This window comes from Sinocyclocheilus rhinocerous, unplaced genomic scaffold, assembly GCF_001515625.1.
Source record: "Sinocyclocheilus rhinocerous isolate Xijiao unplaced genomic scaffold, SAMN03320098_v1.1 scaffold271, whole genome shotgun sequence".
In the NCBI taxonomy this organism is placed as follows: domain Eukaryota; kingdom Metazoa; phylum Chordata; class Actinopteri; order Cypriniformes; family Cyprinidae; genus Sinocyclocheilus; species Sinocyclocheilus rhinocerous.
In genome coordinates, this window is record NW_015657574.1 from 899,160 (window position 1) to 924,343 (window position 25,184).

Genomic DNA, 25,184 nt, shown 5'->3' on the forward strand with positions numbered 1-25,184 from the left:
ATTTTGATGATTAGAGCTTACAGCTCACGAAAGTCAAAAATCCAGTATCTCAAAATATTAGAATATTTCCTAAGATCAATCAAAAAAAGGATTTGCAAAACAGAAAAGTTCAAGTTCTTCAAGTTCAAGTATGTTCATTTATGCACTCAGTACTTGGTCGGGGCTCCTTTAGCACAAATGACAGCCTCAGTGAGGTGTGGCATGGAAGTGATCAGCCTGTGGCACTGCTGAGGCACCGGTGAGCCTTCAGCTCGTCTGTATTGTTGGATCGACTGTTTCTCATCTTTCTCTTGAAAATATCCCATAGATTCCAAATGGGGTTCAGGTCAGGCATGTTAGCTGGCCAATCAAGCACAGTAATATCATGCTCAGCAAACCACTTGGAAGTGGTTTTGGCACAGTGGGCAGGTGCTAAAGTCATGCTGGAAAAGGAAACCAGCATCTCCATAAAGTTTGTCAGCAGATGGAAGCATAAAGTGCTCTAGGGATGGTAATTTAATGAAACTCAAATGTAAATATTCCAATAGTTTTTTTTACAATATATTATATACAAGTATTTACAGATGGTTCAAAAGACTGAGCATTAGACAACTGGGGCTGCTTTTTTAGTTCCAGAAAATAAAATTATTAGAGTAAAGCAAACATCAAATAATTTGGGAGTCTATAAGAGTAGAAATGATGGTGATACTCCAGGCATTGAAGTGAAGAATATAAACCTGGAAATATTTCATCTGTTCTGACTCTGAATCAGTTCTAAAGAGCTTAAGATCTTTCAAATCTACCAAGATATTCTCTTTAGAATATTGCAAGTAGGCCTACAGGTCAGAATAAGATTTCAGTGAATGAGTTCCAGCACATATATATATATATAGGAGTGAAAGCAAATGAGGACAAATTAGCAAAACAAGCTTTACAGAGAGAGATAACAGACATATAAATTCCATTAAGTAAATCAGAAATCAAGGTATTAATCGGAAATAAAGCAATAGAAGAATGGCAAGTAAAACGGAACAATGAAAAAAGGGGTAGATTTCTTTACAGTTTAATTAAGGTAAATCAATAAGTAAGATATAGGCCTAGGCTAGGCTATAGGTAAAGCAAGGAAATAAGAGTTTATTTACAACAGAATAAGTTTAGGGCATTCTACTTTTAACCACACTCTCAAAATAGTAGGAAAACACCCAAATGGTTTATGTGAAAAATGTCAGGTTGAGGAGACTGTATCTCACACAATTATTGAATGTAGTAGCCTAAATACGAAGAGGAAAAGAAGCATGATAGACGAAATAAGCAAAGTTCAGGAATTAAATATTAAGTCTGTAATAAAATGGTCTAGTGAGACAAATAGTAAAGCTTTCTTCGATTTTATTAGAGAAAAAAAGGCTGATGAATAGATTTTAAACTATAACACACTCCGGAGCAGAAGTCGGCGCAAGTAGGCCTAGTACTCCATACTACTTCACATAAACCAATCAATTTAGTTTTATTAGTTTCATACATATTATATCCATATACAATATTTTGTTCTAATGGCACAACTAATCTAAAACTTTAAGAGGTTTTAAATTATTCTTTGATTCTTTTGTAATGTGAGTATGGTGAGGTGTACTAAAAATAAAAATGTTCATGTGTCTCCTCCAAATGAACACACACTAGGCCTAATATGTTTATAAAGAAATTAATCTATTCATCAGGTCTAGGCAAGACACCGGCTGTGTCCGAAATCGCCCCCTATACCCTTAAATAGGGCACTATTTGAGGGAACAGCCATTTTTAGTGGTGTCCGAAACCATAGTGGACGTTCTCGAGTGCACTCATTCAATCCCACAATGCACTGCAAAAACGAGTGTACAACTGGTGCACGCTCAACGGCTAGAGAATGCCCAAATTGCCCATAATGCACCGTGAGAGTCACGCGCCGAATGAATTCGCGCATCTCGCCAGAAGATGGCGCCCGCAGCTGAATAATCAATCCGTTCATTTTTACAAAGCGCTCATCCATGGCGTACAGCATAATGTACAACACGGGTATAAATTCATTGTAAATTGATTATTAAATTGTTTGATTAGGGTTTATACATAATTTCCGTGACAGAGTTCAAGATAAATCCTTTAATCTTACTACTGGAGCTGCTAGTTTGCTAGTTTCGAATGATTAATAAACAGCAAGCACAAACTATGCAAAAGCGGCATTCCTTCCGGTGCACTCAGTGTCCGAATTCACTACTCGTTTTCATTCACTCCTTCTAGTGAACTGAATTAGTGACCTAATGTAGGGAATAGTGAATGAGGGTATAGGGGGCGATTTCGGACACAGCGACCGAGTTTGCTACTTCTTCTCAACTGTTTCCTGGGTTTAAGAGGGCAATTACTCCGAGTCGCCCCCTGTCGTTTCAAAGAATAGTACAACGGCGAGAGCGACGCATAAACGCCTAGTCCGTTTGGGGAGGAGGTAAGGCTAATATCAGTTAGATATTTTAATGCATTTTTATGTAGTACTATTATTATACTATTATATAATATTACATTTAACAGTAGGCTAGTAGGCTAAAGAAGCAAGATCGGTTAGATATTTTCTTAAAAATGTTATCATCAATGACAGTACAACTAATGAATCAAGATCAGTTAGATATGTTAATGTATTATTACACAATATTATTTTAAATAGCCTATAATTACCAACAAATGTGGATTAGTCAAATGTTTTTTAAACAGCTGAACATCTTCTAATCATAAAGCATAATTATACTGCCATCTAGTGTTGAATATTAAATACACTATAAACATTACATGTTTAAAACAGAAAATGATCTGAAAAGTTCCACTATACTTTATGGTATAACAAAATTAAATAACTAACATTATCCATGTTATGAACTGTCATTTTTAAAAATACTTGCAAGCTTTTATAATGGTACTTATTACATTATGCAGTGTTATGACAGTACACATATTTTTGTATTTGATTGATATAACGTGTGCATTTATATACATACACCGGCATTGCATTTCTCAGAAAGTGAACAGGGTGGGAGATTTTAATCCTGCAGTGAAGCAGAGCCCCCCTGAGGAGGTATGGGGGAAGGGTGCTGGTGGGTCACGCAGATTGTCTAAACTCATATGCGAGCTGCCACATAGACAAAGCTGCTTTTTAGGGCGGTTACCATTCATCCCGGCTTGAGTCTCCTGTAGTCTGTTTCCTTCTCCACAGCCACTACTAGTGTTTAGAAAACAGACAGTTGAGAGTGCAAAAATGGATCATTACTAATGACTGAAAGGGGGTTTGCCCTTAGGACTGCAACGTATTCCCAGTATTGACACCCCATGTACAATCTTTGACAATATGGCTTCCAAAATGTGCATGGCTTATATGAAGAATTTTAAAATGGAATAATTTAATGCAGCAGGATGAGTAAACAAGAAGTTAGTTTATAATGAATTTTAATCCCAATTACAGCAGAAAATTGGGTTATTCATTCAGACTGTCTCATATAAAGGGTCCTTACTGTTCTGGTATAGGGTGTGTCAGAATAAAGATAGGCTAGTGAGAAAGGGTGAGTGACAGTAGTTGTGTGTTTGCACGAGTCCCCCTATTTGGTACTCTGACCTTGTGGGGGAGTGAACACAACTATGTGCTTGTTTTTACCCTTTTACTGATCCAGCAGCTCATATAATCCACTGTTTAAGCTCCTTATCTGTAGCACTATTTTGAGGAAAGAGGGAAAAATATATTATCTGTCTTGCTTTTAGGAAGTCTGACAGTTGAGTTTTGTTGACTGTTGATTTATAGCCCATACAGAACAGAATTTAATTTGAAATCATATCTCTGAAAGATATGTGGGCTCATGAAATACTAGAATATGCCATTTGATAATAGTCAGCTGTATTTGACCCATGTATGTGATAAGAATATAAGATATGTGGCCTTTTTGGTCATTAAAGTGTATTTTTTATTGTCAACAAATGCATTTTTATATAGTATGTCAGATTATGAACAATATTATTTAGACATTTTTTAGATTTAGATTTAAGATTTTTAGATTTAAGATTTTAACTATTTAATTTTTAATTAAAAATACAATCACAGTCATAACAGCAAAAACAATGTTGTTGTTACTTTCAGAGATTTTGTAAATTTTTGTAAATATTTTTCATTTCTGGTCATGTCCTTGATTTTTTTTTAATCTGTGAATTTATTTTCTGAACCTCATGATTAGTTAAAAAGAGAGACAGATTTATGTTTTTTTTTACACTTGCTTTGTTTGAGTATCTAAAATATATTAATAGAAATCAAAATGTAGCTATTATTTCAGAAGGGTAACTAAATAAGTGTGTAGGAATTAAGCTTATTTAGATGTTGTTTTGTTGTTGTTTTAAACTGTAACCCCTATTCATCTATTTAATAGTATATATGTCTTTGGTTTGTATTGTTGTTGATCTAATAACAATAATAAAATATGAATATTAACAACGCTTTAAATATTTATCGTGTAGTATTACTCACAAATATTTGTAGCATTAGTAATCACCATATTAGTCACAAACAGCATTGAGCACTTTCCACGTGTCTTGCTTGTAGCGCGACAAAAAAATTAACTACAATTACCATGAAGCATTCTCATTAAAAGGGCTTTCCTTCAACGCGAAGTAGAGACGCAACTCCGAAATGATGACTGGGTGTTGTAGTTGTATATTATAGTTTCTACGTTACATCGACCGACCACGTAGTTCTAAAAAACAACAAATCCCATAATCCCTTGCCAAGCAATCACCGGCGTGACACGCTACGGTAAATGTCCGTGTGTAGGCGAGTCACGTGTGGAGAGTCCGTTGATCTCGTTTTGTGTAAGCAGTGAATCTCTACTGTTTGTTCATTTGATTTGGGCCCCATTTCATGTTGTGTTGAAAACAACATTTCGTGTAAATTCATCAATCTTCGCCGAAGAATGAGCGACAACGATGATATCGAGGTCGATAGTGATGTGAGTATAGTTATTTGTGTTTGTACTCTGCATGTATGAGAATGAAACATCTTGTATTTTCGATACTTGAGCCTCAATACGAGGCTAGCCTGTTAGCTAGTTAGCCATCCTAGCGTTTGAATTCATTTTTCAGCCAGTTTACTGAGAATATCAAGCCACATGAGCAATTACCCACGGGGCTCGAGTTTATACTTGTCTCCATATATTTACATTTACGATTCTGTGTAGTAACAGTGCATTGCATCCATCAATAGCCAGTTAAGTATCTACAATTGTACTTTTCTGTTCTGTTTTCTTACAGGAAGAATCACCGAGATTTCACTCTGGGGTGCGTAATAAGCGGAGCAATTAATCCAGTTTAGCCTTTAATGCCGAAAATTGCTTCTCTTTTTGAGATTAGCTACCATTTATTTCCGGGTAGGTACTGAACGACCGTAGCTAATTTGCATCGGTGGACGACAAAACGAGATCGAATCAAGCCTAAAAGGGGGTAGATGTGGTGGATTGAATAAGCACACAGTCAAGCTTGTTTTGAGTCGGTTCAGGGAGCTCCGTGCTCAACAGCAGGGCACTTGCTGCAGGAAGAAGGGAGGGATCTACGCTGCGCGACGCGATGCGCCAGAACGCTCGCGTTATAATCGGCGAACGGATTCTCTTCTGTCGAGCGTTCTAGTGTGTCGCGACGCTAGCAGTGTATATTGCGTATTAGTTGGACGATGTTAATAAGACGGCAGGGCTTCCATTGTAATATATGCATTTCACCCCAATGAGATCTTGTTTTTGTTAGATTAGACTGTGTATGAATAAATAAGCAACATTAAATATTAATCCTCAACCTATGGAACATCCCCCTTTTCAGTTTTCAAAGGCATTTTGTTGTGCATTACCAAAGCATTAATAAACAGACAAAACAGTGATAGAAAAGAGGAAAATATGTTAAAATGAACATAAGACACATGTATATACACACACACGTATACATATAAACACTTATGTATATATATGTGTGTATAAATATAAGAAATTAAAACGGGCATGTATGAACTAATTGGATTTTTTTTATCCCCCAAAATAAACTCTATTGTTTATTTACCATCATATTGTTAGCATCATATAAGATAGCAATGTGCTGAAACGTCTGCTTGCTTGCTCGTGTCCATCTGTTTTTATTTCATGCACTTTGCACTTTTTGCACGATGCAATTCATAAAATAAAAAATGTTTTTGTAGACTTTTCCTGTCTTGAGTGGATCAGTGTGTGGTTAGCCACCCTCTTGTTCACCATCATATTGTTCCAAATCTGTATGATTTTTTTTTCTGTGAAATGCAGAATGAGAAATGATGCCATGAAGGTGACTGAGTCTGTCAGTCCCTGATATTCTCTGTTAAGTATTATATATGTTGTGTATTAAAGTCATGCAGATTTGTTATTTCCGGGTAGGTACTGAACGACCGTAACTAATTTGCATCGGTGGACGACAAAACGAGATCGAATCAAGCCTAAAAGGGGGTAGATGTGGTGGATTGAATGAGCACACAGTCAAGCTTGTTTTGAGTCGGTTCAGGGAGCTCCGTGCTCAACAGCAGGGCACTTGCTGCAGGAAGAAGGGAGGGATCTACGCTGCGCGACGCGATGCGCCAGAACGCTCGCGTTATAATCGGCGAACGGATTCTCTTCTGTCGAGCGTTCTAGTGTGTCGCGACGCTAGCAGTGTATATTGCGTATTAGTTGGACGATGTTAATAAGACGGCAGGGCTTCCATTGTAATATATGCATTTCACCCCAATGAGATCTTGTTTTTGTTAGATTAGACTGTGTATGAATAAATAAGCAACATTAAATATTAATCCTCAACCTATGGAACATCCCCCTTTTCAGTTTTCAAAGGCATTTTGTTGTGCATTACCAAAGCATTAATAAACAGACAAAACAGTGATAGAAAAGAGGAAAATATGTTAAAATGAACATAAGACACATGTATATACACACACACGTATACATATAAACACTTATGTATATATATGTGTGTATAAATATAAGAAATTAAAACGGGCATGTATGAACTAATTGGATTTTTTTTATCCCCCAAAATAAACTCTATTGTTTATTTACCATCATATTGTTAGCATCATATAAGATAGCAATGTGCTGAAACGTCTGCTTGCTTGCTCGTGTCCATCTGTTTTTATTTCATGCACTTTGCACTTTTTGCACGATGCAATTCATAAAATAAAAAATGTTTTTGTAGACTTTTCCTGTCTTGAGTGGATCAGTGTGTGGTTAGCCACCCTCTTGTTCACCATCATATTGTTCCAAATCTGTATGATTTTTTTTTCTGTGAAATGCAGAATGAGAAATGATGCCATGAAGGTGACTGAGTCTGTCAGTCCCTGATATTCTCTGTTAAGTATTATATATGTTGTGTATTAAAGTCATGCAGATTTGGAACCAGATGAAGGGGTTGATGATGCATTTAACATTTTTTATTAAAATATCATTTGAAGTTAACTAAAATTTCCAGTCTGGGCAGTGAGGTTTTAAGGCAGTTGATTTCTTAAGCTTTCACACCTTACATTACTCATGCATTTGTGTGATGGTCCTTTTATTAAAGCATAATGCTTTTGTTTTCACCATTACACATCACTATATCCCAGAGGCCTGAACAAGTGCGTGAACCTGCTGCTTAACGAACAAGCATCTTTAAAGAGAATATGTAGTGTAGAAATGCAGAGGTGGCATAGAGTAGCTTATCCGATAAATCAAATTGAAACTACATTGCTGAGTGCTTCATTTAAATGATGTGACCAAGTTAAAACTTAAATGTCTATCAGAAACTGCATAAAATAATTAAATGGATTAAAATGCAAATTTGGCCATTTTTAAAAACAAAAAAAAGCCTGACCATCTCCTTGGGTCACTTAATATCACTTTGAAATGATGCCGTTATAGCTTTCAATGCATTTGGAAATTCCTTGGGATTTTGTGGAGATGGGACCACAGTCTGTTAACTAACCATAATGATTTCGGCATATATTTTAAATGTTTAAAGTGTCAACTCAAAGCTCATTTGTACCCATTTTCTGCACAAGGACTTTTAAAGTACCACGTGCAGCCCTAACCTGTTTGCTCAGCTTGTACTTGGGATGCTCTGTTTAACTAGAAAATGGGTTTGTAGATCCCTTCACACCCTAGATTAAAACTGAGACTAGATCATTGACTTCAACAGTACAGTAGTGTAATTTGCATTGGCATTTTTTGAATTCCCAACCTATAAACATGTTTTGATGTTAAAGGGATGAACGTCTGTCGTCATTTACTCACATTCATGTTGTTCCAAACCTTTTATGATTTTAAAACAAGAAGATATTTTGAAGAATGTTTCAACTGTTTGTCCATACAATGCAAGTTAATGTAGTCCAAATTAAATTTGGACCTCACTGACTTCCACTGAATGCTTAAAAATGGTTTTGTGTTCCACAGTAGAAACTCATACTCGTTTGGAATGACATAAGGGTGGGTAAATGATGACAAAAGCTTTATTTTTGAGTCATCTATCACTTTAAGTAGTGACTGGTCAGTGTGAAAGGTGTGTCGATTGGGTTCATAGCAAGATACTTAAAATAGCACTCATCACAAAGCAGGCTTGTTTTTACTAGCCTTGAGTTTTCATTGGGCAGACTGGAGACATAAGGTCTGCAATGTCCCCAAAGTCCTGTTTATCTCCCCTTTCTTTTTGTGCTGGGAGGAAATTTTTTTTTTTATCAGGATGTTGAAATCATAAGACAACAGGAGGAGCACATGTTGTTGACTATTCCGAGAAAGCCTTCCTCAGCCAAAGTACTTGTAATTTTGCTTTCTTTTATGTAATTTATAGCCCTTCATACCTTTAATTTCGTGGAGACATTGTGCTTTTTATGGCAGAATTGTGGAGAAACCACATGGATAGTTTTCACTATACTCGAGTACAGGAGAATAGCCCTTGACATGTTGAGCACTTGGCCACCTCACGTGCATGTAACTCGATCCTGACATTGGCAGTGTACCGTGTAACATTTTAGACATTAGACAGACAGCCTGGATCTATGGCAACACCTCGCCCTTCCAGGTGGTGCATAGACACTGGAAAGTCTTTGTGCTGCCCGGTGGCACTTCAGCATTCGAATAACTGCTTTCGTTTTGCTGCTTTTTCCACGTAATGCAAAAGAGGTACTTGTTAATGAGTCACTGGATTCGAAACAGGTTTTACAGCTGTGCTTTTATGTAATAACAGTGTCTTGGCCAACCCCAGTGACATTGGACTCCAGTGGCCATGTTGTTTTCTCAGAGCAACGGTCTCAGGGTACTAAAATGAGACCCAACGGAGAGACTTTTTGAGGGATAGTACAATTGCAGTCTTTGTCCTAAAAATAGCTAAGTATGTTCTGACCAACATAGTCCAGAAGAATAAGCTATTAAAAAAAAACACTCCTTATGCAACTTCTCTATTACAATTGTCATGATCACTTAAAGACGAATCCATAGAATCCAGTTTTTAATGGTCTGTATTACTACATGGTTTATTAGTCAAGCTATAAATGTTTCTTTATTACACTATAAGCCAATGGCACCATGACCCGCGAAGAGGCTGAAGCCACTGTGATTCTCTCATTGCAGGCAGACAAACGGGCACATCACAATGCGCTGGAGCGCAAACGTAGGGACCACATCAAAGACAGCTTTCACAGCCTTCGGGATTCCGTTCCCGCCTTGCAAGGGGAAAAGGTTGGTGAATGTCACTGGTAAAACCATGAGGAGAATAAGTAGGCATAAAGGATGTTTGTTTCATGTGCTTTTTGTTAATGAAATGTCTGCTGTTACACTGAATATGTTTGTTGAATGCGATGACTTTAAATGTTATCATGAGATGATTAGCATGGGATTTCCATGTTGAGGTGTGAATGAAAAGCATTATGAGAATTGGGAGCAGAGTAGGGCCAGACTGATCGATGTGATCCTGGTACAGGCGTGGTGCCAGGAAGCCATTACAAGGGGAAATGCGGTTACGCCTTCCTCTTGTTTCTTATCGGAAATAGATGGTTCAAGAATGTAGTAGAAGTAATTTTTGACCGCTATGATAGAGCTGTATTTCTAGTCACATGACTAGGAATGCACAATATATTGGTACCATATTGGTTATTGGCTGATATAATCTTTAAAAGCATGATTAATAATTTAATAATGCTGTTAAATGTAATCTTTAACAAATCTTTAGTATATCTATTTGTACTGTAAATTATAATGTTGTGATGTCAGCGTTTGTTTAATTGAATATTTTTAAGTGTTTCGAATTTTCATTGTATAGACACATTTTGTCGAGTTTTCAGCCATTTATTGGTTATCGGTCATAACATGAACATTTTTGGCTTATCAGTGTTGGCCAGAATTTTCTCAATGTGTAGCTATTAAAATAGGGGATTTTTAAGCAGTTTGTGTGTTTTCATTAGAGATTGTTAAGCTCCAAGTATACTTCACTTTTTACACGTGCGCGAGGAACAGCATACGGTCCGCGTGATGTGAATTTCGTAATCGGAATAGTACGCGCACAACCCGATTTTTTGTAACTGCACGTACTTTCCACACATGCGCATTAAATTTGTTTTGCCGTAATCAGTTGTTCCACAAGGTGGCAACGCTGTCCCAGGCCGTTGTTTCACAGTAGAAAACGAAACTAAAGAGACGGAACAACAACAAAATAGTGGTGACTGCAACAACAACAGACGGGTATCTATTTGTACTGTAAATTATAATGTTGTGATGTCAGCGTTTGTTTAATTGAATATTTTTAAGTGTTTCGAATTTTCATTGTATAGACACATTTTGTCGAGTTTTCAGCCATTTATTGGTTATCGGTCATAACATGAACATTTTTGTGTTTTCATTAGAGATTGTTAAGCTCCAAGTATACTTCACTTTTTACACGTGTGCGAGGAACAGCATACGGTCCGCGTGATGTGAATTTCGTAATCGGAATAGTACGCGCACAACCCGATTTTTTGTAACTGCACGTACTTTCCACACATGCGCATTAAATTTGTTTTGCCGTAATCAGTTGTTCCACAAGGTGGCAACGCTGTCCCAGGCCGTTGTTTCACAGTAGAAAACGAAACTAAAGAGACGGAACAACAACAAAATAGTGGTGACTGCAACAACAACAGACGGGCGCATTGACAAGCACTTCTGAGTGAGAGCCCAGCTTTGGTTTAAAAGACTACAAAGAAATTTGTTATCATCAGTCATGAATTATGGGCGAAAGTAGAGCAGACGCTGGACATGGATGAAGCTTTCTATAGCGCATGTGTCGATCGCCCGCATTCGCGCACAACATTAAATAGAGGATACTCCGAAAGGCTACGCGTTCAACTGTACTCATATGCTAGCGTACGCGTACAAAAACGAAGTATACTTTGGGCTTTAGGATTTGTTTGGGTTAATATGTGTGCAATGTAACTGCATTCCTTGCGTCAAATTCTAGTTTTTCATTTGTTGCTGACAGCAATCTATCAAACAGGCATCCCGAGCTCAAATCCTAGACAAAGCCACAGAGTACATCCAGTACATGCGACGGAAAAACCACACACACCAGCAGGACATCGACGACCTGAAGAGGCAGAACGCTCTGCTGGAGCAACAAGGTGGGTGTCGCTGCGTTACTCCTCACTTTTGTCATCTGGTCATGCCGATCTAACACTAATTTGGCTGTTGTAGTTCCATTGTGCCTCATACAGCGTATGATTTCAGGCAAAAAGAATGAAGAACGTGTCCTCTTCTCTTTTTAATTTCCAGTACGGGCACTGGAGAAAGTCAAGGGGACCACACAGCTGCAGGCCAACTACTCCTCTTCAGACAGCAGCCTGTACACCAATCCCAAGGGCAGCGCTGTATCGGCCTTCGACGGTGGTTCCGACTCGAGCTCGGAGTCTGAGCCGGAGGAACAGCGTTCCCGGAAGAAGCCCCGTGGGGAGGACAACTAAACAGCGGATCCCCGGTTCTCCTCTGAGGGGAGGGAGAGTTACAGCAATGGTCTGTTTCTTGTTGTTTTTTGTGTACCTCAATCGCCCCAAACCACCTTGATCAATCTCTTTCAGTGAATGTCAACCCTCGATTCCACGCCTGAAGAAACCTCCGCCAGGTTTACAAGAGAGAGGGACGCCTGTTACGGGAAGAACACTCGCGGAAAACGGCTTGTTTTTACTCTCCCTCCCTCTCCGACTCTGTTCGTCCATCTTACGTCCTGGCACACGCAACAACAAACGATGATTTAAACCCAAAATGAGGCAGCTTTGCAACTTAAGGACTTGATGCTTGGTTTTTGTTTTTTTGAACCCTTGTCTGCAATCCCTCCAGGTGGATATCCAAAGGGTTGAATGAGGCATACAGCTCCTAGCACTGCTAAAATATACTTTTTTGTCGAATATCTTAAAGCCTGCTTAGAACTTACCCTTAGCTGAATTGTCTCGAGTGGTTTGCCTTTCTAAATATGTGTTACTTTTCCATAAAGGAATGTTTTTGAAGCATCTATCAATGTACCCCTTGTTAGACCTAGGGGATGAGTGATACGTTTTGACGTTATCGATAAAATCCCTTATTTAAAAAATACAAAAAACAAAAAAAAAATGCTTTATGGGAAGGCTGCTGAGCTTGTGTTGTATTTGTTGTTTTAGCCTGATGTAGTAAAGTTTACAGGTTGGGGAAAAAAAGAGATTTTCTTTTAAAACAAGGGGGATAAAAAATAAGTGATAAAGCATATATATTGCATCTGTCATCTGAGCCTCCCAAACATGTATTTTATGTATTTCACTCCATATTGGGAATATAAATGTTCCAAATGATGTTTCCCCCCACAAAGCTAGTCAATATTGAAAGAGTAGATTCATGTCGTGACTTTTAAAGGTAAATGTTAATCGGAAATTTTATCGCTGCACACCACAAATGCATTTTGAGTGTCTAGGAAACATGAGTGTGTGTGTGTGCGCGTGTGTATCTTTTACCATATTTTCCATTTAGTACATTAGTAAACAGAGTAGGTCTTTCTTTGTCTGATTCCATTCCATGGAAATTACAGGTATGTTGTACATACTGCCAACAATTGTCTTGCAAGTTGAGGCCTACCTTTACAATGAGAATATAAATAAAACTATTTTATCCTTTACATATGATGTGTGGTTCCTTTGGTTCTCAATCTTTTTGACTCCAAGGTCCCAGTCGTCCACAACACAAATTGAAGTCTGTATAACTTTTCTAGATGTTTGTGATTTACTGCCTATGGATTAAGGACAAGGATTTTTTAAAGTATATTTTACTTGCAATTTCTACCAGATTAAATATTTTAGAGCTTGGCATTATATTCGTTGGCATATTATGTTAATATAATGCAATCCCAATGGGCATTTTTATATGTGACCTTTTCAGGTCCAAAAATTACATTAAAAAAAAAAAGTAGTTGTTGAAGGGGTTACATTTTTTTTTACTTTAAATCTGTCAACACAAAGACTCCTAGTTTGCCCTGGCCTCCCGATCAGAGGAAAAAACTGGTTGCTGTTTCAAACAGCACCAATATTTTATGAAACTGGTCTTTATGTCAATAGTTACAGCTTGAATTGATTTTTCTTGATCATATACTCAGTCATGTTTCCAACCTGCATGACTTTGCTAAAGTTTTCAAACACTTAAGCTCAGATGCTAAACTCAAAAACTGGCAAAAAAAAAAAAGGCACCATAAAATTAGTCTATATTATGTGTGTGCTTTAATCAAAGTCTTGTAAACCAGATGTGTGAAGCTTTGTGTAAGGAACAAATAAAATTACATTGAATTCGTTCCCCTTCATCGCAGCTCTCAAATTTCATTAATACTTATGCATATTCATATGCTCACATCAGGAGATGCCTTCACCCCATTCATTTTTGGATTAACTGTTCCTTTAATGTACTATGATAAAATGCGATTCTGTTTTGATATTTTATACCAGCATTTTAAGATTAAAAGCATGACTGAATACAGTTTAAAAGCTCATTGAACAGCACAGATGATATTTTTCAATTGCAGCCAAAGATTACAAAATGTAAACACTGTACTCATGGCTGAGTAGCTGAGAGTCTGTTGTACCCAAACTATATCTACGTATTTGGCAGTTACCATATTCATTTCAGTCAAACAGCACTCCAAATTAGAGATGACAGAAGTTAAAGTCAAATAATGGACTGCCCACAGTGAGTATAGATCATCCACAATACACCAGCCAGGATATAATAAAAACAAACTTCCATCCAAGTCTTTATTTCTGTCCAGAACCTACTGCCACGTGCACTCTGGGAAACATTTACCAAAGCCCAAAATAAGATGGTATGTGCAATAAAATATCAATCAACGACTGGTGCATGAAAAACACCTCGCCTAGTCAGTCTCTACTGTTTTCCCTGGCTAAAACCCATAATCCCATGCTGAAGCTGTAGTAGATCAAGCCCTCAGAGTGTTTCCCCATCTGTAGATGCTGTACAGACCAGCAAAGGACGTTTGGCTACAGCATTTACAGAAGATGCCTCTGCCTTAGGTCAAGCTAGCTCAAACCCTCAAAATATGTTTCTAATAGAAAAAGGAAAAGTCTATGACTGGTCCATTGCACTTGGTGTAGGTCCCGTCTGAACTGGAACAGGTAACTGATGGAAATGTTCAATCGCTTGGGCGACCTTCTCTGGGCAGATGTTGTAAACTGGATGAGTTGGTGCCTGGATAGAAGAAATATGAGAACATTTAGTTAGTATTAGTACATTAATCTCTATTTGAGTTGGCTCAACTGAATTTTCAGTATCTCTCACCAGTCTGTTCTCGTCCCGACCGAGGATCAGCTCGTTGTGGAGGTCTTTGTTTCCGAAATGCTGTGCTACTGAGAGTCCGCTCAGACAGTAGCACGTGTGGTAGAAATCTCTAGACCTGTGGGGAATCAGTGAGGAACTATTATGAAAGTCTAGTTTGGTCTGCATAGTTAGTAAAAGGACAGATTTTTTCAGATTTTAAAGGGGTCATATGATGCTATTTTAAAGATCATTATTTTGTGTATTTGGTGTAACAGAATATGTTGACATGCTTTAATGTTCAAAAAACACATTATTTTTCAAATACTGTACATTATTGTAGGTCCTCTATGCCCCGCCTCTCTCAAACACGTCGTTTTCAACAAAGCCCCCTCCTTTGACAAGCGCAGTCTGCTCTGATTGGCCAGTTGACCCAGTGCATTGTGATTGGCCGAACACCACAAGCACGCGTCGGAAATGTAACGCCCCTTACCATAATCGCGAGCTTCAAGCTTTCAAAGTAAATATCAAGACAGTTAATAATGTCGTTAGTTTTACTTTGAAAGCTTGAAGCTCGCGATTATGGTAAGGGGCGTTACATTTCCGACGCGTGCTTGTGGTGTTCGGCCAATCACAATGCACTGGGTCAACTGGCCAATCAGAGCAGACTGCGCTTGTCAAAGGAGGGGGCTTTGTTGAAAACGACGTGTTTGAGAGAGGCGGGGCATAGAGGACCTACAATAATGTACAGTATTTGAAAAATAATGTGTTTTTTGAACATTAAAGCATGTCAACATATTCTGTTACACCAAATACACAAAATAATGATCTTTAAAATAGCATCATATGACCCCTTTAAAGTTTAGATTGATCCACAAGGTCAAACAAGACAGATGTAATGGCCTACAACAGGCCAATGGTTTTTCCATGACCTTTCCAGGTAGATGTTTGTGGTTTTGTTCGTTACTGCAAAAGGATATTTACAAATCATTAAAAGTCCTGTTTGTGATTCATTGAAAACAATCAATTCAAAAGAATGATTCACTCACACATTTGACATCACTACAGAGAGTGTCACTCCACACAAACTCTAGATGAGCATTATCTAGCTGATGAAATGTTTTAGAGCAGAGCAGAACTAGAAAATGCATTTTCATGATAAAAATTTACATGCCTTATGACTGAAGTATATAATAATCTAAACTTTATAAATACATTTTCTCCTCCAAGAAAATACAACAAAATTAGTATATACTTAATTTTACTGGTATCATAATGATATATGATTTATAAAACAAGCTAAAAAAAAAAAACATTTCTAATGTTTAATTCACTCCCCTCAACATTTTTTTCCCTTGAAGAACCAGGGTTCCCACCATCTTGAAACTGGATATACTGTATAAGGACGTCTAATTTTAAAAGTGTGATTTTGACATTTATTACAGTTACATTTTGTGAACATTTTTCAAGTTACGCAAAGCTTTAAGATATTGGGTAGCAATTGTGATTAAAAATATTGTTAAAAATCCTTATCCAGGAAATCACAAGAAACTGGAAAGGTCATGGGGCCTTCAAATAATTTCTTTGTGATAATCCCAAAGTTTGAGAATCTGACTTTTCATTCGACACATTATTACTGGTGATATCATTGCAAGCTTATAGACTGTATTATGTATATATGCATGTAATTGTGTGTGCGGTGGAAGAGCTGTACTCACTTGCCCGGTTTGTCCAGAAGGCCTCCACCAGGATTCTGGCAGCAGAGGAGGATGTATTCCTGCAGAGCCTCTCTCTCAAACATCCAACTACTCTCACTCAGCGTTGAGTCTCCTACACACAGTAATATTTTCATAGGTTAATCTACTAAATCTGACACTAGACCCCATGTGTTTTTATATCCAAATGAAGACAAAAAGTGCATTGGAAAAAAACATGCAGACAAAAATTTGTAAATTAATGAGTGGAAACTAACCTTATGAACCTTGTAGTATTTTAATCACTTGATAATTGCTAAACGTTTCATATACAAGCAAAAATGCTCACCTTCTTTAAAAAGAGCCCTGTGGAGTAACGGTAATAGTCCTGCTTGCCAGAAGGAGTAACACCCATCCACCAGCTTGTTACAGCGGCCCTGAAATCCACCTTCAAAACGCATTTGTTTGCTGGTTACCCAGCGCTAATGAAGGAAAAAGAGAGAAAAGCCTCCAATTTACTGGTTTACAAGTATCAGCATAGGAAGATTATTAGTGCTGCTGCCTTATCGTTAAGACAAATCTGCCTGTGCACTGGGACTGTTAATGTCAATGTCTGCCAAAGACCCTGGAGATCTGCTGATCTAAGCATCTACGATGTTGCAGCACACCGACGTTAATATTTCCAAGCATGTTTTAGTGTCCAAGCGGAACCGGTAATGAGACGCTTCTGCTCCAACATTCAGGATACACACAACTGACCTTTAACGCATCTCATAAACCTCAGTTTATTCACTCTAATGGACAGGAAGAGTCAGGTTAAATAAAAGGTGGAACTGTAGCAAAGGGAATACAAGGCAAGACAAAGGACTTACTAACAAGGCTTTGAGATCCAGCATATGTTCTTTGCCCAGTATGACCAGAGCAGCAGTACCACAGAAGGTGTAGCCACCATGTGCCTCAAGTCCTGGAACTCCACCTAAACCGCCCTCCCAGTTCTGACAGCTGAAGGCCAAAGGAAAGCACAACATCGCAGTATTTATCGGTCAAAGTATTGTCATTCTGTGTGCTGTGTCTGAGATTTAACTCACTTAGGGACAGAACATGCTTTTGTGTTTAAAACATGAAACAGAGGGCAGTGGAATGGGACAAATTAACGTTTTTTAAAAGTTGAACTTTTTTTTTACTTGAGTGTCGCATTTTTAGGATGTCATGCGCAAAAAGATGTGAATGGTCTAAAGTGTCCGTCTAGACTAGAGCATGTTTGCATAGAAAAAACTATGGAAAAGCAGATCAGAAGAATGCAAAACATGTTCCGAGTGAATAGCCCATTAAAGCCTAATAAATGATATCAAAATGTATTTTTTCCTAAAAAAAATACAGAATTAGTTTTTCTTTACAACCATGTTATATCTAGGGTGGCCATATGTGCCATTTATACGGGACACGTCCTGGCCAGGATTTTTATATTGCCTAAAACATCCAAAGTAGTTTGACCAATAACATGCAGGTATTGTACATAATCGACCAATCGTGGCACGTCGCGCGTGAGAAGGTGAGAACGATCAAAGCGATGCAAATATGCGCACGTGTAGGAGGAGCCGTCTGCTCTGCTCTCTATAGCTCTCGTGAAATAATGTCATACAACGATCGATCTGCACAGTGCTAACAGCCAAAGCCTGGATATTTTGGGCAATATAGAAATCCTGGCAAGGGTGCGTCCCGTAAAAATGCCCCGTATGGTCACCCTAGTTATATGGGATGACATCAAATTTATATGATCATATATTTTATTTTATTTTTTATCAAACCTCAATATTTGATTTTGTATACTTAATTATACAATATGAAGCTAAATAGAAATATGAAAAAAACTAATGAAAGTGACAAAAGCACATACAATTATTAAAACTTACATTAAAATTATATTATATTATATATATATATAAGATAATTCAAGACATTAACAAACTCTATAATTGAACATAAATAATACTATTATATAGCTGGCCTGTTTTAAAAGAGAATGTGGAAGTAGTTACCTGAGAATCCAATTGTGCGTCCCATCAAACAGGGTGGGGGTGATTATATTGGTGAGTGAAGCCACAGAAGCGGCACAATATGCACTCCTATCAGATCAGACACACACACAAGAGCAACCACGAGTCAACAGGCACACAATGATCACCATCTATGCATGTTAATAACCACAAGCTACATTATTAGAATAAGCCTGAAAGCCTGTGAGATCCAATTACTTTTCAAAGTGACTTTCTTTGTTTAGCGCTGACGTACGGTGAACATGAAGCATTTTTCTAGCACTAATCTGTCTGCTGGGAAAAGTAAAAGGTCACTCTTGAAAAATGCTTCAGCACAGTAACAGCAGAACATGGGGAATAAAGAGATGTGTGGCTGTTGTGAAGATGCTTCAGGGTTCGCTGGAACAACAGTGGTAGAGCTCACCTGACGTCCACCTCCCCGCCCACATGCATCACAAAGGAGCCATCTGGCTGCTTCACAGAGTACAGGAAGTCCAGGAGCTTCTCTCTGATGAGGGAGGAGGCAAACAGAATGTGTTTCCATGGTAATATGATCAACGTAACATCTGTAGGCAAGCAGGTGATCATACAAAGCAAACGTGAAACCTGTTGATGACTTTGTAGGCCTCCTCTGTGCCCAGGATGCAAAGGGCGTTTACTGCTGCATAGGTGGGAGCCAGGTGAGCGTGTTGACCCGGACCGCCACCGAACCCACCTGTCGGACTCTGACATCTGGCCAGGAACTGGCACACGCTGGCAGACAACGGTTAATGTTGATATAGGCATATAAATGTGATAGGAACTTAAAATTTAAGCAAAAAGCCATATCCTAAAACAATAAGGGAAGCAGCTTTATTTTAAAACATTATTTTCATGTTTTCATTGATAACAGATAAATGACAGATATTGAAATTCTATAATATCTTGTTTAATTAAATTAAAAACAAATAACTAAAAACTAAAATTAATAGTTTTTCATGTTGCAATTATATTGCAAAATGAACATGATTAATTAAAAATTAAATATTGACAGATATAAATAGATTTTTTAAAATCTCTTAAACGCATAATCTCCTATATGAACTACATAATACAATTCCCTAAATATATTAAAGTCAAATTTGCTATTAATGCTCTTTTTTGCTAAATTATCGCTTTCAAGAAAAAAACATTTAAAACACTATAGAATACAGTAACAATTATAGCAAAAATATGACTGCAAAAAGACTTCTTATGAATTCACCTCTGTGTTACCGTCATTTGAATTATTATTATTTTTATTTTTTTTTTCAGTCTGTTTGGAAGTAGTAGTAGTAGTATATTTTTATTTAATGCCATGCCAGCATCTTAGGCTATTTTCATGGCAAAAACAATTAAAAAAATACAAGTATAACAAATACAATAAAAACCAGCAAACAAAAAAACGTCTGTTTGGAAGTCATAACCCTTCATAAATCCTTCAACCCAGCAGCTATATAGCAATCTAAGCATAGTCTGCATGGAGAAAGAATGCATCTGCGTCATAGCTACTAATGTAATGCAACTTTGACTTTATCTGTAGTGGTCGCATTAAGACCAGGATAGTAACTGGGTAAGGGGACCTAAGCACCTGTCTCACTGCCACGTGTACTCTGATAGTGAACTGCAGAGAAGAGCTGGTACTCACTCTGAGGCAACTGCTGCCGGCACAGGCTCCTCTAGCAGCTCCAGACTGTGCAGGATCCAGTAGCAGAGCCAAGGCCGGCTGGCATCCAAACACTGAAGCCAGACAACATGCAGATTCAGCAGCCATTACCACCAGTCTCACACACAGAGCTGCTCTGGAACATGGTGTTCTCAAACAAATACACACAAAAACTAGAAGCATGGTGTTCTCAACTACCCACCCACATACACAAGTATTGTATCACAAGGCTGTAGATCTTTAATAGCTTTGTGTAAACCAGTTTTGAGTGTTTGTGTTATTAATGAAACTAAACAGTTTTTTTAATATCCAGTTAAATGGGGTTCGACCAAAAATAAAAACACTGTCATCATTTACTCACCCTTGTGTCACTCCATCCAAACTTCTATGACTGTATGACTTTTTAACGTCAAACCCAAAATGAGATATTTAGCAGAATATCTAAGCTGCTCATCTTATCTGTCAAAATAATTTGTGATTATTCTCATGATTTTCAACCAGTCTTTTCTTCGATTCGTTTTACACATTGTACCTTTTTTTTTTTTTCTACCTATATGAAATTAAGTCATACAGGTTTGGAATGACATGAGGATGAGTAAATAATGACACTATTTTTAATAATGTGTAAACTATCCCTTTAAGTCAGTGCTATTATCTTTTACTAGAAACTAAAACCATAAAAACACTTGCATTACTTAAAAATAAATATAAACTGTCTGAAATAAAATAAAATACAAAAAAAAAAAAAAACTCAAGTTGAAGTACTAAAAAAAACATAATAAGACATATTATAAAGGTATACTATTAAGACGTATTAAAAAAAAAACAGAAATTATAACAATAACATCTGACTCAAAATATTAACAAAAACTATAATAGTATATCGGTGATACTAAAACAACACTGCTTTAAGTTCAGTCAGAAGTTTTCAGAAGACATTGTTTACCTCATATGCATCAGAGAGATGGCGTAAACCTTTCTTCAGATAATGATAGTGTTGCTCCCTCAGTAAAGCAGGCCTGAAAAAATAGATTGTAGAATCATCGATTTAATCATCTTATTAGAATCTACCTATTGCAAACTATAAATCATTTTTACATTAAACATATCTCTCTATTCACATACTGGCAAATGATCAAATTCAACTTTCATCAAGATTTATAATAGCCTAGTACAAGGCAACAACTTATTTGTACAAAGTTCGTTCAACAACTGAGCTGACATCCTCCAATTATCCCCATCAAAGGAAGTGGCAGTGTTAAAATGATAGAGTGCATGAGTCAGAACAGCCTACACACAGTACGCTTGACTTCAGCGCTGGCCGCAGAGGTGCTGGGGCATGTCTAATTTGAGGGAACCTCAGCTGAAAGAACAGATCATTAACCCCTGTTCTTTCTCTCCTCTGCTGGGCCACAGAAAGCACAGTCATTACATTTGTGACAGATCAGAACAGATCAGAGTGACGTATGGCCTTCACCAGGCAAGTTTCATACGAATTAATGCTTTTGTTGACAAATTTGTTGCACTGTTTTGCAGGATAATTTATTTGTCCTGTCATGCCTAAAATTAAGTGTAATTAAACTGACAGTCTTTAAAATGTAATTTATTCCTGTTTACTTCAGTCTTTAGTGTCACATGATCCTTCAGAAATCATTCTATGCATTATATGCTGATTTGGTGCTCAAGAAACATTTCTTATTATTATCAATGTTGAAAAAAGTTGTGCTGCTAAAAACTATGTAGAAACTGATTTTTTCATTGGTTCCTTGATGAAATTAAAGTTAAAAAGAGCAGCATTTATTTTTCTTTTTTATTATCAATTTAATGCATCCATGCTGAATAAACATATTCATTTACACTAGCCCCAAACTTTTCAACAGCCGTCTATACTTCTTAATTTATGTAAAAATGATTTACCATTTACAACACTACAAGAACATATTGTCATTATCATATTACATGCAATAAACTGTAAGCATAGTGCTTACAAATGTGTTTTTCCACAGTTTTCTCATTGGAGTGCAAAATTAGAAAAGTTGTAAATTTGACAACAGAGGCAAAAAGTACCATCTGGATATGCGGCAGAACAGCTGATGTGCTACTACAGCATCTAGTCCAAATGTCTGGGGTTATACAACCTTTGTCTGGCAGTCTGATTACATCAGTTTAATCACAGTTGGGTTTCTCATTTCATCTACAGGTACAAGTACTCTGAGCATAGAAGTTCTGAAATACACAGACCTCATGCTGTGGTGGAAGAAGGTGAAAATTAGATGTACCAGAGGCTAGGGCTGGGTGATATATCGATTATTATGTTATCATATGATAGTCTAATAATTAATATGAAATGACAGATTATAATCAACCCTCCGCTGGGAGCTTGACTGACAGGTGATCTGAACAGTCATAACGCCGAATCTGACATTTTGTCCAACAAACAAACTAGGGCTGCACGATAAATCGCATGCGATATTTAACGCGCATCTTGTCAGTAAAGTCGGTTCTTTAATCAGCGGTAAATCTCCATCACCTGCAAACCAGACAGGAGAGTACATTAACGTTGTTGGACTTGAACTTGAAAATGGTGTGCATTGACATTTTTTGCCGGTTGAAACCTTCTGATGTTCATTCATGTTTATTTTGTGCTATAACTAGTAAAGAGGAAGAGATAATCGGTTCACGCGCTGCTTGAACTGAGGCACTAAAGCGATCTGTCACAACACAATAAAGAGCCACAAAACGGTATTTATTGTTTGAATTTCTTTAAAAAAAATAAAAGACAGAATTTGAAAGCTGAGATTTTGTTTCATACCAAAAGTAACCTGCTCTGTCTTGTCTGTGAGCTCGTTGTCAGCTTCTTCTGTGCTCCGCAATGTATTTTTCAATGCTTGATAACGTGATGTGTAGCGTGAGAGCGCCATGGACGTAGCAACTAAGGGGGGTGGGTTTTTGCGAAGGGTCAATTACAGAATATCATGACTATAAAGTATTGTTGAAAACTAAGACTGATGCGCTAAAGACGGCACCAAATTTTACTTCTCCTGCAAACTAGCCAAGAAGTGCTTATGTGTTCTAGCAACTAGTTCCCCATCTGAAAGTTTTTAGTGCCATTGGGAACAGTGTCATGCCACAGAGCATCTCTTAAACCACAAACTGTTGATAGACTTGTGTTCCTCTTGGCTAAAACCTTGTGAAACACTTGCATAATTCACCCCAGTTGGCAAATGTGCAAAAAATGTCAATGTAATTGCTTCCAAGAAGCTGTCAGAATACACTTTTTGCACTCTTTTTACATATTGTTAGATTTAAATGTGTTAATTTAATTAAAAGAAGTAAATGGTCACATATTTAACTGTGTTTTTGCCACTAAACATTTTGAATGTGTTTAGAAACAATAGCTGTCTATCCAGATCATGTTGTATTCATTTTTAAATGGGGCAGAAGAAAATCACCAAATGCAAAAATATTGAGATATATGATTATTGTCAGAATTTGGAAAAATATTGAGACCAAATTTGAGGTATATTGCCCAGCCCTCCCAAATCTACCAAATTAGTATCTTATATATAGTTCCCTGCATATGTTGTGATGCTACAAAATAATACAAATGAAAAGACTGTGCTACAAAACATACATAGCAGACACAAACAGCGGACAATCTAATGTTGTTGGTTTTGTTGCCAAAGCCATTTTCATGAACATGTTGTACTTGTACAGAATAACAGTGATTGCTGTCTAAAAGCAGCACACTGAAGCTCAACGAACTGATTAAACAATATTGTGGAGATCCCGCTTTGTGTTAATGGCCAGAGAAGGCTAAACTTTACTTACTGCGGTGAGGTGTGAATTTGCTGGTAAACACTGTACACCTCTTGAATACTGCGTTCAACTTTTCTCTAAATTTAATGATAAAACAGGAAACAAAAAATGTGGAAGTGAATTAACCAAATAGAAAATGTGACAACAAGCCAAATGACATGCAGACAGAAAGATCCACTGTGGTCGATGCTGCTTGTGTATATGGGTGGCTGACATCACATCCTGTTCAGTGTGTCATGCAAAGACACAAAAATACCGCCTTATACATTCATTTCGAAAATCATAGTATGACTTAATTGTGCATACTGGAATGCCAAGTGCTTGAACTTTTCTAAAATTCAGAGCAATAACAGTCACGCTTTATTTTAAAAATGAAAAAACTGAAAATAATACAGTCTTTAAACGATTATATCGTTAATAATACTATACATTTTGTTTGCCAAGTTTAAATAAATAACCTCTCATGGTTAACTGTCAACCACCCATATAACAATGCAGGTCACACACTACAGTGCAACATAACATAAACCAGTGAAGTATGAGCAGATTCTCCAACGTTTGCAAACGTTCACTCAGTAATGAAAAGTCTGACATCATTTAGACACGTTCATGTTCTCCCTAACATCTCCTTTTTGTGTTCACAACATTGGGCCGAGTAAATGATGACAGAATTTCAATATTTGGTGAACTATCCCTTTAAATGAACCTATAGCTACTATTTACAAAAGTGTAATAAACTAGAGGAATAAGTACTAGGTGAGCTGGATGCAGTGGCATTAGTATAATTACATTCTGCACGTGCAGAACACCCTGCATGATTTTTGGTAAGCACTACTGTATCCCTCAGCAAAGTGATGAAGCACAGGAACAGAGTAAGTAGACAGTTAGCTTTGCGCTAATACCAATTAGCTAACTAATACTAAGAGTTAAGCTCACCTGTTCTTTCGAGGTCACCGTTTGCACGCCGTCATCGCTGAAAAGCTCAGAGGAGTGTGATTCACGAAAGCATCGCAGAGGAGGAGACGCCTCTTCCATGATGAGATTTGAAAACACATGCACTGTAATAGAAAGGAAGCAGTTTTCCAGCAGAGCAAGTGTCAAGACAGCGTGGGAGGGGTTTCCTCAATGGCGTCTTCTTCTT

At 37.4% G+C, this 25,184-nt stretch overlaps 2 protein-coding genes across 4 annotated transcripts; one reads left to right on the forward strand and one right to left on the reverse strand.

Annotated features, from left to right (window-relative positions):
- Positions 1–4,758: 4,758 nt before the first annotated feature.
- Positions 4,759–13,170, forward strand: LOC107721316 (protein max-like). 3 transcript variants are annotated; one of them, XM_016529258.1, is made up of 5 exons: positions 4,759–4,982; positions 5,284–5,310; positions 9,636–9,743; positions 11,530–11,653; positions 11,805–13,170. In XM_016529258.1, the coding sequence occupies exons 1-5, from the start codon at positions 4,947–4,949 to the stop codon at positions 11,990–11,992; spliced, it is 483 nt and encodes a 160-aa protein (XP_016384744.1). In that variant the 5' UTR covers positions 4,759–4,946; the 3' UTR covers positions 11,993–13,170. The 3 variants fall into 3 exon arrangements, with proteins under 3 accessions (XP_016384744.1, XP_016384743.1, XP_016384745.1); XM_016529257.1 differs by having other exon boundaries at positions 4,760–4,982; positions 11,515–11,653; XM_016529259.1 differs by lacking the exon at positions 5,284–5,310 and having other exon boundaries at positions 4,761–4,982; positions 11,515–11,653.
- A 306-nt stretch (positions 13,171–13,476) lies between these two features.
- On the reverse strand, positions 13,477–25,184 carry LOC107721314 (protein farnesyltransferase subunit beta-like). Its single transcript, XM_016529255.1, has 12 exons — positions 24,980–25,184; positions 24,056–24,120; positions 21,171–21,243; positions 20,207–20,298; positions 19,147–19,293; positions 18,965–19,048; positions 18,544–18,630; positions 17,377–17,506; positions 16,854–16,986; positions 16,529–16,640; positions 14,835–14,949; positions 13,477–14,744 (listed from the first exon to the last, which is right to left on the reverse strand). Exons 1-12 carry the CDS (start codon positions 25,076–25,078, stop codon positions 14,622–14,624), a joined length of 1,260 nt encoding a protein of 419 aa, XP_016384741.1. The 5' UTR covers positions 25,079–25,184; the 3' UTR covers positions 13,477–14,621.